Source organism: Mytilus trossulus, chromosome 11, assembly GCF_036588685.1.
Source record: "Mytilus trossulus isolate FHL-02 chromosome 11, PNRI_Mtr1.1.1.hap1, whole genome shotgun sequence".
In the NCBI taxonomy this organism is placed as follows: Eukaryota; Metazoa; Mollusca; class Bivalvia; order Mytilida; family Mytilidae; genus Mytilus; species Mytilus trossulus.
This window is the reverse complement of record NC_086383.1, coordinates 8884265-8898909: the sequence shown is the minus strand read 5'-3', so window position 1 is coordinate 8898909 and position 14645 is coordinate 8884265. Positions and strand designations below refer to the sequence as shown.

Sequence of the window (14645 nt, the reverse complement as noted above, 5' to 3'; positions counted from 1 at the left end):
GATAACCTTAACAAGAATCTACAAACAGGTAAACAGAGAAGGGAGACAATATTTACAGTCCTAGATACATTATTTTATATGTAGAGAAGACTGATAACCTTAACAAGAATCTGTAAATAGGTAAATACAAAAGGGAGATATTATCTAAAGTCCTAGATACATATTATACAGGCACATTTGTACTTTTGACATTAACAATAACCTTTACATATATAGTCAGGCATACAAGGGAGATAATATTCACAGTCTTAGAAATATATTAAATAAATTCTGAAAGTTAATGTGAATTTTTGAATGCAAATAATGTGATTGGACCTTTACCAGAACCTTTAAACACATATAGATATGCAAATCCAGATTCAAAATTATGCCTAGACTCACAAGGATATTTATCTTGACATTATCATAGAAAAGTAGATTTAGATCTTTCTGTTAAGTTTTTTTGTAAATATCAATTTTTATGTATACATGTAAGTGTCAAAAAGGTGGTTTATATTAATTTGATAAATGTCTTTTTAGCCTTGTGAGTTTCGTCCCTTTCTAAAATAAATTAATGTAAGTTCATATGCAATTGGGACTCATCAGTAGGCATTGCATATGATTTCAAAAAAAAATATTGAAATGTATTTATATACTTTGTATGTATGTTCCTCGCAGTTTAAATATTAAAATTTAAGGGGCTATAAATACAGATTTCACTATTTTTTTGGTGTAAATGAATTTTATCTTATTCCCAATCCAAAAAAAATAAATGATGTATAAAGGAACAATAATAACCTACTCTCTTCTTTAAATTATGAGTGTAAAAAAGGATAATAAAATTTAATGTATATTATGCAAGTTATGGCAGATGGTAAATAAGTGAATTCATCATATTTTACTTCAAATAAATATTAATATATCTGACTGTTTCGTAGCTTTAAGATAGCATAAGTAATATCAATTTCATTCAAACTCAAATTACATTGTTAGCAAGTAAAGATCTGCTTTGAAACTGCTACTACACTCTGAATCTTCACTTGTGCCTTCACTTCCATTTGCTCGTTTCATTTTTTACTATTATTTAAACTTCCTTTCTGTAATCTCTAACCTAGCAGCACCTTTGAAGTATCCAGAGGATTCTCTCCTTCTCTACATGAAGATTTAAACCTATGTTCAGTTTTAAATCTAGTTTTCTGAAAATACAGTTTTTAATTATATATATATTTTAAGTCTTACTAGCATAATAAAAAGAACAAGTTTTTGAGAGTATTGGGTGGCAATACACAGGGCTCACACTACTTCAGAATGATAGGGAGAAGCTACTTTTCTTTTAAAAATTGAGAGGGAAATAGGTGAGATTTGAAAAAGCTTTTGTTTGCTCACTGCACTACACTACAATCATGACAATGTTGTATATTTTTTACTATTAATACATTAAGGGTCATTCTTTTACTGTGGATTCATTATTATTCGTTGGATACCTTTTTCGTGGATTTCGTGGGTACAGGTGAACCACCAAATTATATGCCAATAAATAACAAATTTATTATAGGTTCGTCTGCAAAGTTTGACAAAACCACGAAATCAAATATCCACGAACATGCAATTTTTTCTCAATCCACGAAAATTGATACCCACGAAAATAAATGAATCCACAGTATATTGTTAAAATTGTACCTGGATATACAATTAAAGTAACTGTTGTTTAATTTTGTCATATCAAGTGTTTTTGTAAAAAAGGCAATTAATTATAAATATCTTTCAATAATAAAAACATACATGACATATATCAAAAACGAAAAGAAAATTGTTATATCAATTAAAAGTCGATTGAAAAACTACTATGTTATCATGTTCATGAAGCAAAGTATTTTTCATTAAACAAGAAACAACAGTTCAGCTCTGACATTTTAATATATAGATTCTACCACTGCATCGAGTGAGATAATATATTTATCCACTCCAGACAGTTAAATTTTCAATTTAAAACGTGAGGCTCGCTGAGCGTTTTTAATATTTAAATTAAACTGTCGAGAGTGAATAAATCTTTTTGATTTTCAAACAATATGCAGGCAAATGTATTCCTTCTTTATGAAAAATCTGCAAAAATATGTGTTCTTTCTATGTGACGTCATCACATCATTTTTTTCTTTTGGGATCAATTTTAGTCTGTCATCAGTGCCATTCTTGTGTTTGTAGTCATTATCCCAACTATGCAGATTTCAGTTAATGTTAGTCCTTTTCCAATGAAATCCCTACAAGATCTGTAGTTGTACAACAATATGCCCAATAACTTGAATAGCAGCCCCAGACAAAGAAAAATTATACAAAATAAACAGTGTTGTTTTGATCTGAGCGTCACTGACGAGTCTTATGTAGATGAAACGCGCGTCTGGCGTATTAAATTTTAATCCTGGTACAAAATGAGCGTCTGGTGAATTAAATTTTAATCCTGGTACATTTGTAACTTTAATAACGATTGTACATGATATTGCGAAAAAAATGTGACATTTTTAATGCAAAACATGAACAACAAATTACTTCTTGAAGTGCGAAAGTGAGTTGGGCGCGAACGGACATGATACCTTCTGACATACACCTTTATATCACTATTAGCCTTCCTAGCTGGCCGACCTGGCCGCTCGACCTTTTGACGCATACAGCAATCACTTTTCCATTGTGGTGTCACATATTTTGTTTTATGACGTCAAAAATTTACGGGAACCTGTGTGATATCCAGTAATGGCGGACAAATAGCGATAAGGTGTATTGACTCAAGATGCAGGATTTAATGCATCATTGAAGAACACTTAATAGCCTTCTGCTGTTGTTTACACTTTAGTTTGGTTATTGTCTCATTAGCATATTCCCATTTCCTTTCTCAATTTTACTATCGGGAGAATTTTATCAGGGAGTTGTTTACAAAGCAAAAAAACGCTGTCATATTATTATTACAATTAATTATTTTTACATCCAATGCTTCCTTGGTGTCAATCCACAAATTATTTACCTTCATTTCAGCTTGAAACCATAAAAGTCAATAGGTGAAGTTACTTTCTTATTATATCGTTTTTCAATTTCAATTTAAAATCAGTACTCGATAGTTCTATTTATTAACCCAAGATTAAAATTCTTATTATTTTATCTCACCTCTGAAGAGTACATAATTGCAACAGCGAATTTCATTGGTTAAAATCACTGTGACGTCGCAGTCCTTCAGTTCAGTCCAACCACATATTTTACGCTTGCTAATAACTCAAAAATAACTCAATCTGAATAATCATAAGAATGGATGACAAATGCGACTATGCATGTTACCTATAGGACACAGAGGCATGATGATTGATTTATTGTGGAAGGAAGAGAAGCGACACCCAAAATGAGGTCTTCTCGTTTAATAGTATAGATGATAACTATATTTAGTAGGTGCGAACCTCGCAATGTCCTCATGTCCGTCAGACAGTTTTCACTTGACCTCGACCTCATTTCACGGATCAGTGAACAATGTTAAGTTTGAGTGGTCAATTCCATATCTAAGATACTATAAGCAATAGGTCTAGTATATTCGGTGTATGGAAGGACTGTAAATATGTACCTGTACATGTCCAACTGGCAGGTGTTATCTGACCTTGACCTCCTTTTCATGGTTCAGTGGTTATAGTTAAGTTTATGTATTTTGGTGTGTTTTTCTTATACTGTATGCAATATAGGTATACTATACTTGGTGTATGGAATGATTGTAAGGTGTACATGTCTAACTGACAGGCGTCATCTGACCTTGACCTCATAGGGTCAACTATATTTGGTGTATGAGAATATTTCATGATCTAAATGTCAGTTGTTTAGTTTAGTTTAGTTTTCTTGGTTAATGTTAAGTTTACGTGACAGTCGTAATAAAGCTTTATATTTAGGACTATCAACACAATATCAATGATAAGTAAAGATGGCGAGACATTTCAGCGTGGGCACTCTTGTTTCAACATCCGACAGAAATATTATTTAAGAAATCGATTTTTTTGAAAGTTTGATACACCTTTGAATTTCGTTCAACCCATGTGACTTAATATGTTTCTTTACAAATAATTTTTTGCCATTATTCAATTTGTATATTCCTCAAACCCCACACAGACGCTCATAAACATAATAATCTTGTTATTTACCGTACTAAATTTTCAGACATACTGAAGAAGAGAATGTAAGGGAAACAAGGAAAAGACCAACTGGGAAACCGAGAGCCAATCAGAATGATCCACTAATTGAAGAACCAGAGGACCGCCGTGGTTCTCCCATAGAGGAGCCCCGGAAACAACGGGGACCTGTGATTGAGGATGTTACCGGCCCAACGCGTTCAGAAACAAGAAACGTCGACAAAGAATCAAATGTTTCGAGAAGACCACTTCCTCCGAACACAAGAATATTTGATGAGCGACAAGCAAATATCAATACGCAGAAAGTTGGACCAAACTCGTTAAGCAATCATGGTCCAAGTGAAGATGATTATCAGACAAACAATCAATATACTACCTCAGAAAAACGTTCATGGCATTATAATTCATGGAGAGATTCGGGACAGAAACCCTTAGAGAAAGGGGGCAATGTTAGAGAATATAGGTATCGTCCATCGTCGCATAAATTGAATTCACAAAAGACTGTTTTAACAAGACCTGATAAAAACAACAGTTTAAGAGAGAAACCAGCAGAAAGACCAAGAAGATATGTATTGGTTAAAAAAAAGATGGATGACAATTTTGACAATTCTATTCCTAGAAAGTACAAAACGGACGAGGAATCAAAATTAACCGAACAAAACACGAAAACGGACAAAGAATCAAAATCAGACGGCCAAAACATAAAAACGAAACCAAACATTGAAAAGACAAAATCAGCTGTAGAAACGAACAACAATAGTACCGATGGTTCTACTAATGAAATTGTAGGAGGAGTACAAATGTGGATGCCATGAATAGACGAATTAACACCTCACTAGAATGTTGTTTTTTTCTGAAAATATAGATACTTTTTTTTTTTAAATCTGCTTATTTATTGTTAGAAAATCCCTAAGCATTTGCTTTTTATTTGTACAAAGGAAAACAACATCAGAGAGACCGCTTTGTTGATCACGAGTGAAAGTTGTCCATGTTTATAGGCAATGTAAAGGTTCAGGATCCGATACCGATCAGTTGTCCTTTACATGCACAGATGATACATATAACTGACTTGAACCCCTAGCCAAGTCTAAGGTGACCTGCCACCATGCCCTCTTGATGTTTCCAAAGTTTGACTCTTAAGATCAACTTTTACACTTGATGATTAGGGACAACATTGCATTCACCATCTATATCCGTCCGATAAACCGATAAATATTGTCGTCCCACTTTTCTCGATTTAAAAATTCAACATTGTCCGTTTATTCAGTCCTCAAACCCGCCCATCATGTCCCAGGGCTAAGCGATGGTCATATCGTGTAAATGAACACACTTCCTACATGCTACCATCACGGACACTGAACTGCAAGCTCTTGACTAACATGGAACAAGCGGGGTTATAAGCTTTTTTCAGATGAAGGAATAAAGGTAAAAAAAAAGGGAGGCAGTTGAAAAACAAAATCTAAAGACAATACTGTTATTGAAGAGAAAACATACGAAAAGACAAACAATAGTTCATAAAATGTAACGATTAGAAAATTAAAACTTTTTAAGCTGGGATAAATGCGAAAACCGTTGATAAACAGTCTCATTGGTTGTCATTGTTGATGTGGCTCATAGATTAAACCGTTGGTCTTCCAGTTTAAATGATTTTATACTAGTCTTTTTTTTTGGGTCCATTTGTAGCTTGCTGTTCGGTGTGAGCCAAGGCTCAGTGTTGAGGACCGTGTTTCGACCTATAATGGTTTACTTTTACAAATTGTGACTTGGGTGGCGAGTTGTCTCATTGCCACTCATACCACATCTTCTTATATCTATCAATACTATTGCGGTAAGGAGTAGGAGGATTCTCAACAAGGATCTTACGAAGAATGTTATCTAAAACAAATAAATAAGGTCACTTCAACATATAACCACGATATCAACTTTATACAAATAAATAGGTGAAATGACTACCTGTTAACATTTACATATCATAAAATTAATGTCACTTATCACAGAGAGAATCTAAACATTAAAATACACCTTTATGTCATAACAAACATATACCTATCTGTTGATGAAATCTACAACAAGATGGTAAGTAAATTATACCTTACAACTAATTTGAAATACTGCGGTAGGATATATAACGGATTCCTTTCACTTTTATTACTGAAAAGTACATATTAACATATTTGATGGCTATACATATATACTATAGTCGAAATGACTAATTGAACTATTAGTACGTGTAATGTTGTCTTAATTGTAGTATTGTACAGATGTCTAAAATGGTCTTCGTGTACTTATCTCTATTTTAAAAATAGATATCTGTGTGAGGGTAAGATTTCTCCGAGAGTACTAGCTAGGGGACTTTATAAAAACTAATACGGCAATGATTATGTGTGATCAAGATAAAATGAACTATTCTGATACATAAGTCTGTCTGTCTGTCTGTCTGTCTACAGGATTATTGGTTAGTCTATATATACTGGGTTTCCTTTGTATGAATTCGTGCTTTTTTTATTGACAATAATAAAATGCTCAATGTTGTATACTATTCATTGTTTATCTCTGAATAACCATTAAAACATTATACTTCATGTTAATATGCAGATTGGTTTGCAACCAACAATCAAAGAAATGGAGCATAAAGACCGACACCTTGCACCCCGCCCCTAAAAAAAAAGAAAACAAAATCAAACTAAAAATAGAAAACGAAAACCGCAACGACACCTCATAACTCTTATATGAGGGAATAAAATTTTATATTATTACAGGTTCTACACACATAAGTCAACGAAACAATGTATGGTATTTCATTTTTTTTCTCTCAAATCTGTTCTGGCTGCAAAAACAGGAAATTTTACACATTTTTCTTGCTATCAATTGTGTTTGATATATCACTTAACATAAAAAGTAACGTTTACTTCCGTTAGGCAATGAAAGTCAGCAAAATTAATTCAATTTATAAAAAACGAAATTTCATGTAGTTGTGAAATACCAATTTAAAGAGAAAACACGTCTCCTGTTTTTACACTACATTAGTGTATATGAATACAAAGTCATTTCCATCGTTCAATTTTTATAGTTAATCGCAATGTGCCGTATGAAGCCCCTTTCGTATACCATTATGCATGGTAAACAAAACATTTGAGACAACTTTTGGCAGTATCTGCCGACTAGAAGAACCGCGTTACACATTATTTTATTAAGTGTTTCTGTTCTCGTATGAATAAAAGAAGATATGGGGTACACTAAAAAAAAAAAGTCAGACACAACAACCAAAAGAAACAAAAACAAAAACGTCTCAATATACAGCAGTCAGACCATTACTGAACTATACTATGAAACAAATAACATTAAGTATGTAAGTTCTAACACATTTAACATAATTATTATTCGGAATTAACACAAAACACTGAATATATAGTAATTGTTTGAATAAATATAAAATCAAGGAAATATTTTTACACAACTAAAATAAGTTGACTTCCGAGTTATGTTTTAAGACTATCGTGCGTATTTTCTTTCAACTTTTTACAATATTTTAATCAGAGGTCACGAAGTTACAGCCATCCGTGATTTAATATTAATTGGTAAACGACATAATTCATTGCAGTTAAAATTATAAGACATTTTTTGTCTGTTTGTGTACATCATTGTATGACAAATTCAGTCATGGCGTTCCATACCATTACATGCATAAGTGAAGGTTGCGAGTCCGGAAAATATATCGTAAATCTTTTACATATATATGAAAAAAGCTAAGACCTATCAAATCGTCCCTAAAAAAATTATCGTTCATATATTGTTTAATTTGGTAAATTTCTACAGTTTTTTGGCGCATTGATTGGTAAACCCCTAACGTCCAGTGGCAAATAGCTCATGCATGTTAAGGACGACTTAGTACACATGCATTATATATATACATGCATTGCCAAATACTATGATGAAAAAATAATAAATGGTTTTTAACTTTCTTTAGATATCTCTGAGGCACAATCGATCCATAAAAGGGAATAAAATCAATGTCCCGTAACCTAACGTTTATACTAAGTCAGGACGATCTTTTTACGTGTTGTTGTTAACCGCAATGGAATGTCAACGAGCATTTTTTGAATTTTTAAATTGAATACCCGATGATTTTGGAAAATAATTTCAGCATAATTTTAAAATTACGTAATAAAAAGAGCACCCGTATACTGAATAGATTGATACATAAGTAGTGACATGCTGAAATACCCTTTATTTATTTTATGGTTTAAAGATTTATTGCTACTACGGGTATAAAAAATCAGTTAACCGTAAAGAAGAATTTAAACTTTGTTGATATTTATTCAAAGGGAGCGTTTTTGTGCATCTGAATCAGACTGTTTATATAAAAACAACATGTTTGAGATTTAAAGTTATTCCTCGTCTAGGATTTAAACAGCATGGATCTTAAATTAAACGGAAAGCGGGTATGTCTTGATTTATATAGGTAGTTAAAAAAGATAAGTAGGTCATTTAGAGCAGCTATAACCCGGCTTTTTGTAATTATATATATATAGCACAAAAAATGACAAAGGTCACGGTTAAAAAAAGCTAGTGTACATAGACTTTTCTCATAGATATTTGAGATGAAGATATAAAGATCTATATATTTTGTGTTTTACTGCTAGCGCTGTTGTACTTCAGTCTCATCCCACATCTCCTTTTTCGTAATCATAATGATTACACGAAAAAAAGAATGAAAAGAGAAACATGTGTATAATGACCATATATATACCACATTTTCCACATTTTCCTATATATATATGTATATATAAGAATAATACCCAATGCATATCGACGGCCACGCACGGTGATTGGAAGACATTTATTTAAATCCTCGGCTTCTATTCTCTCTTTTACAAATTGTCTTCCGCTACATAAGTTTTTCATAAGTAATTTTTGACGCACAAACAACAGCTACATATAACCAACCCCCTTTACAACTATTTTACAAAGAAACTTATGCTTCCTCAGTTTGTCATAAGTAATTTTGACGCACGAATAATAACAAGTTTTTCTCGTTTAGGTCTTCACACAACCGTCTAGCCACATTCCACTGTTTTTCATTTTCAGATTTCCCCAATTTTACCAAATTTGTAAATTAAAGTGTCTCCTCAATACGAACAATGCAACAGTTTTACAAGATTTTATCGCAAGTCACATAAAATGGATGAGTTCATCCTGATCGGCGTAATAAACTGTGGTTGGTCATCGTCAAATATGATGTCAACAATTTTGAAGTTTTTCTTATCAAATAAAAATAAAGTGGGTTGTATTTTCTTTCAATTACAAAATTGAAATACTCGATTAACATTTACTAGTAGGATCATTAAGATTACTTCATCATAGTCATCTACAGGGTAGAATTTTAAATGGGTTAGGGAACATGTTCTCGATGCTTAATTGTGAATAAAGACACCAGTTTTTAGTTCTAGACGTAAAAGACATACATTTTGCTACAAAAAAAAACAGCGTTCTTTCTAAAACATTGATCTACTGCGAATAAAAAGAGAAGTGGGTTAACAACCCAAACAACATAATCGGACCAGAGACGATTAAGATCATAATAGTTTGTGTAAATACATGTCTATTGTAGAAGACTGTGCAGCATTGCCGTCAAAAGTCGATGTTGTTTTAAGGAATTAGTTTTGATAATTGCTTGCTATGTTATTAACAGAAAACCTATGTTTCATTTTCTTTATATTTGATAGTGTATAACGGTAAACACATTTCGTAAACGCATGTTTAACTTATAAGCGTCTCCTTGTCCTTGAAAATGACTTTTCTCATGATAATTATAGACGACAGTGACCAATATTATACAAGGAATAATGCGTTTGATAATTCAGTTTAAATGCTTATTTTATTTGTACCTATATATTCTTTAAATTTCCTTGTGACACAGGTGTTTTAGTACTTACATAGGTCTTATGTCGCACTATTTATCAAAAGACTTTTAAATTAGTCTGGCTTTTATGTAAAATTTAAATTATTTCAATAAATCATATGTTTGTTTGTGTGCTACCGTTACATAATAACGAGGAAAACAACATCTGATCGTCGTAAATCATTTAAGTTTCACTTCTTTGTACTTAAAATTTTATATTATTATAACGGGTATAAGTTAACATCAGTTTTTTTTTTTTAAATTCTGATATTAAATTTTTGTGGACATCTAATTACTCTCGTCAAATTTTCAAAATATTACGATATAGACAAAAATCCAACTGACTTGTTTCGTTGTTGTTGGGTCTTGTACGCACTATCACGTGTACAATTCCTGCCAAATTGTTTTAACTTAATATCATAGATATATACAGGTGTTTGCAATATTTCAGGTGAGATTGAAGATCAGTGCCGATCAAATATTTTTGAAAGAGTTATGGTCCTTTAAAATCTAATATATATGGAAAATTGCACAGTAAGCGCTCTTGAGCCTTTATTTCTCTAAGACATTTATAAATTGTGAAATTTATTTATGTAATTAATGACTTCGGTAATCTAGAGTATGCATACAACACATATTGATGAGGGGGGATAGGACCTTTATCGGGACTCCGGGATCAGGTGTTTTTAAGCTCGGGATTTAGGGATTGACCCTTACGGGTTCTGGGAATCCTTTTTTTTTTTTTTTTGATTTCGGGACGTCGGGATTTACTTTATTTAAATTCGGGACCTCGAGATTTCGTTTTTTTAAGTCCGGCATTTCGGGACCAGGACCCCTCCTCAGTCCCCCCCTCATTGATGTACATGCAAATTGATTAGTTTGAGACCACTCTGACTTGCCCTTGGACTTCTTACTTTACTGATCAGTTTGAGACCACTCTGATTTGCCCTTCGACTTCTTACTTCACTGATTAGTTTGAGACCACTTTGATTTGCCCTTGGACTTCTTACTTTACTGATTAACTTGGAGAAGATCGTTCACCGTAAGTTTTCAATACAGACCGTGCAAGGTCTGTATAGCCAGTCAAAATCGTTTTTAAAACTTCCAACATCTTCGGGACATTGCACTTATATGCACGTACTTGGTGTTTAATTACCTTCTCGTGCTCAAAACAAAAACTAATCGTAACTCTACGATTGTCGTAAGGTAAGGTTTACGATATCGTAAGTTGTAACTTGTATTCATGAAAGAAACTTACGATGCGAGATGTTGTAAATATTGTCATAGACTTACGACTGCTCGAGGCCTGTCGTAAGTTGCAAAGTTACTATCGCAAATATGGCGGCAGCGCTAATGTTGAGAGAAAATGATAGATTTTTTAGACGAGAACGAGTATTTCTAGATAGATCTAACCCCCTAGATAGGCCTGATGACTTTTTATTGAGGGCATACAGATTTCCGAGGCATAAAATAATTGAGCTGTGCAATGAACTTAGACCAGATTTAGAGAAGGCAACTCTTAGGTCTCATAGTATTCCTGTGGAACTGCAAGTTTTGTCTGCTTTGCGTTTTTATGCAAGTGGTAGTTTCCAGAATGTCATTGGGGATGTATTTGGATTGAGCCAACCAAGTATCAGCAGATGTATAAGTGATGTTACAGACGCTTTAGTTAGAAGGATAAATCAGTACATAAAGTTCCCAGATGAAGCCGAAAGAAGAACGAATAAAAGTGACTTTTACAAGATAGCGCATTTTCCGAATGTAGTGGGTGTCATTGATGGTACTCATATACCAATCAAGGCGCCCAATGACAATGAATATCAGTATGTAAACAGAAAGAATTTTCATTCAATAAACGTTCAGTGTATATGTGATGCCAACTTCAAAATTATCAACGCTGTCTTCAGGTGGCCCGGCAGTACACATGATTCCTATATCTGGAATAACTCACAAATTTGCAGGCAGTTTGAAGAAGGTGACATAGCTAATGGCTGGCTCTTAGGTAAGTCAATATTATATTAGAACTAGACTAAGTACTTAAATATCGGTAACAATAATTGTCCCAACACTCTTGGCCCATAAAAATTGACATTATTTTTATGATAATTTCCTGTTTATTGGAAGATCTTTTTTTATTCTGTTTGAGTTAAGGTTACATTTTTAGAAAACCCTTCTTGAGCAACTTATATCAACCTATTAAAGTTGTAGGTGGGGTTCTTGTTGCTTATTCTTTAGTTTTTCTATATTGTGTCTCGTGTACTATGGTTTGTCTTCCCATGTTTATACGGGTATGGTGACATATCTTCCTGTTGATTGTTTCATAATGCACGAGCACGAAAAAAAAGCATGGTCTTTATTTTTTACATGCACATTAACGTGTTCTCGTATTGAATATGCATTTAGTTTGACGCAGAACATTACACCAGTAGCAAATTCAGGTGGCTGAGTGAGCGTAATCTCTTTTTGTTTGAACGTTAAACCAGTAGCAGATTCAGGTGCCTGAGTGAGTGTAATCTCTTTTTGTTTGTACGTTAAACCAGTAGCAGATTCAGGTGGCTGAGTGAGTGTAATCTCTTTTTGTTTGTATGTATCTTCTTTATTCACCATAAAACCGATGACAAAAAAAATATAAACCCACACTCGGCAAGTGACTGGTTTTGAAATAATTATTTTTGTTGATTTACAGGTGACAGTGGTTATGCTTTAAAACCTTGGATGTTAGTTCCATTTATGAACCCCTCTACGCCAGCTGAAGAGGAGTTTAATAGAAGACATTGCCGAACAAGGGTGACAATTGAGCAGCTGTTCGGAATCGTAAAATCTCGCTTTAGATGTGTTCACAAAACAGGGGGATGCCTGTGTTATGTTCCAGCAAAATGTTGCAGAATAATTGCAGCTGTATTTATTTTGCACAACATATGTGTGGATAATAAGATACCATGTCTCGAAAATGACAATGTACCAGATGAAAACAATGACCTAAATCCGCCATTGAACGAAGCTAGGTGTAGTATGTGGTAACGGACAACAGCTCAGAAGAAATCTCGCCGCTCAGTTCGTTTGAAAAATTGAACAGCAATAAAAAAGATAAATTTAATTCAAATACTGTTTCACTATTTTTATTTTCACACTCACCAAGAAACAGCTTTATCAGAACAAAACAATATGATTAAGATTTAATATGACATCATATATTGAAAGTGTTTGAATTCAAATTCAAATTATAATTTGATTTCAAATCGGGCACTTGCTGACCAAAATCCTCCTCTGTTACGTAAAATGATTGTTCTGGTGATTTACGACATTAGCAACTGCGAGACACTTACAACAGTACTACGACAACGTTGGAGAATACAAATAACGACATGTCGTATGCATGTCGTATATTTACGATAAATAATTAAGATACGACAAGTTGTATCGTATCTTTAGTGAATACGGGGCCTGGCAAAATAAAAATTCTTATACGTTTGAAATGTTACTAAGTGAACATGTTTAAAAATAGACTGTTGATTTTTTCTTTTGAATTGTTTTCTATTTTGTTTTTTTCCATTCTCAATTTTAACATGCCCGATCTGAATTTTTATTAGATTAATGTTGATGACTTTTAATAAAAATGCGGACTCTAAATTGAATATAAAACTTCTGTATATTAATGCAAATTCAAAATCCTCGTCGTAACAATGCACAAGAAGAAAATATATAGGGTACCACTTATATATTTTGCTTCTCTTTGCATCATTGATTTTATCATTGGCTTATCCGGGGGAAAGAGGGGGCGGTCCGGAGGTTGGAACCACCCTTTTTTGACGATAAAGGCATTTGAATGGGCACACATGGCTGAATGCCCTTCCCCTCCTTTATCCTGGATTGAAAACCCAACCTTTTGAAAATGGCTTCATTGGCGGATCCAGGGGGGGGGGGGGGGTCCGGGGGGTTGAAACCCCCCTTTTTTGGCAGATGAATGCATTTGAATAAGGCATACGTTTTTTGATTGAGTTAAGTCTGCTAATTGATATTTTATCGTATGTTTTTATATGTTGTGATGTTATGCTATTGTTTCAGAAAAAGGGAGAAGGTTTGGGCCCATTAAAACGTTTAATCCCGCTGCAAATGTTTGCACCTGTCCTAAGTCAGGAATCTGATGTACAGTAGTTGTCGTTTGTTTATGTAATATATACGTGTTTCTCGTTTCTCGTTTTGTTTATATAGATTAGACCGTTGGTTTTCCCGTTTGAATGGTTTTACACTAGTAATTTTGGGGCCCTTTATAGCTTGTTGTTCGGTGTGAGCCAAGGCTCCGTGTTGAAGGCCGTACTTTAACCTATAATGGTTTAATTTTTAAATTGTTATTTGGATGGAGAGTTGTCTCATTGGCACTCACACCACATCTTCCTATATCTATATAGTTGGAACCCCCTTTTAAAATGGCTTGATTCGCCCCTGTTTATAAAGTTGTACACAGTGAAACACAAGGTAGCAATACGGATCAATTATCTTAATGCATTTCAGTTTATCGACTCAGGACATCATACTTTCAGAGATAGTTATCTCACCGCAATAACGAATTAGTGTCATTTCCACCACATCAACAAACGATCCTATTGGACCAA

At 33.5% G+C, this 14645-nt stretch overlaps 2 protein-coding genes across 2 annotated transcripts in view; both read left to right on the top strand.

The window, feature by feature from the left end:
• Nucleotides 1–4955, top strand: part of LOC134691694 (uncharacterized) — a 32333-nt gene extending 27378 nt beyond the window's left edge. The window contains exon 2 of the mRNA XM_063552255.1: nucleotides 4159–4955. Coding sequence (XP_063408325.1) covers nucleotides 4159–4945 — 787 coding nt within the window. The 3' untranslated portion in view covers nucleotides 4946–4955. The remainder of the gene's footprint in view (nucleotides 1–4158) is intronic.
• A 6296-nt stretch (nucleotides 4956–11251) lies between these two features.
• LOC134689700 (putative nuclease HARBI1) lies at nucleotides 11252–12054 on the top strand. The gene has a single exon (XM_063549667.1). The coding sequence runs from the start codon at nucleotides 11371–11373 to the stop codon at nucleotides 12052–12054; it is 684 nt and encodes a 227-aa protein (XP_063405737.1). The 5' UTR covers nucleotides 11252–11370.
• Nucleotides 12055–14645: the final 2591 nt, after the last annotated feature.

Coding starts and splice junctions, on each gene's coding strand:
- LOC134689700 (XM_063549667.1), top strand. CDS start 11,371: ATGGCGGCAGCGCTAATGTTGAGAGAAAATGATAGATTTTTTAGACGA.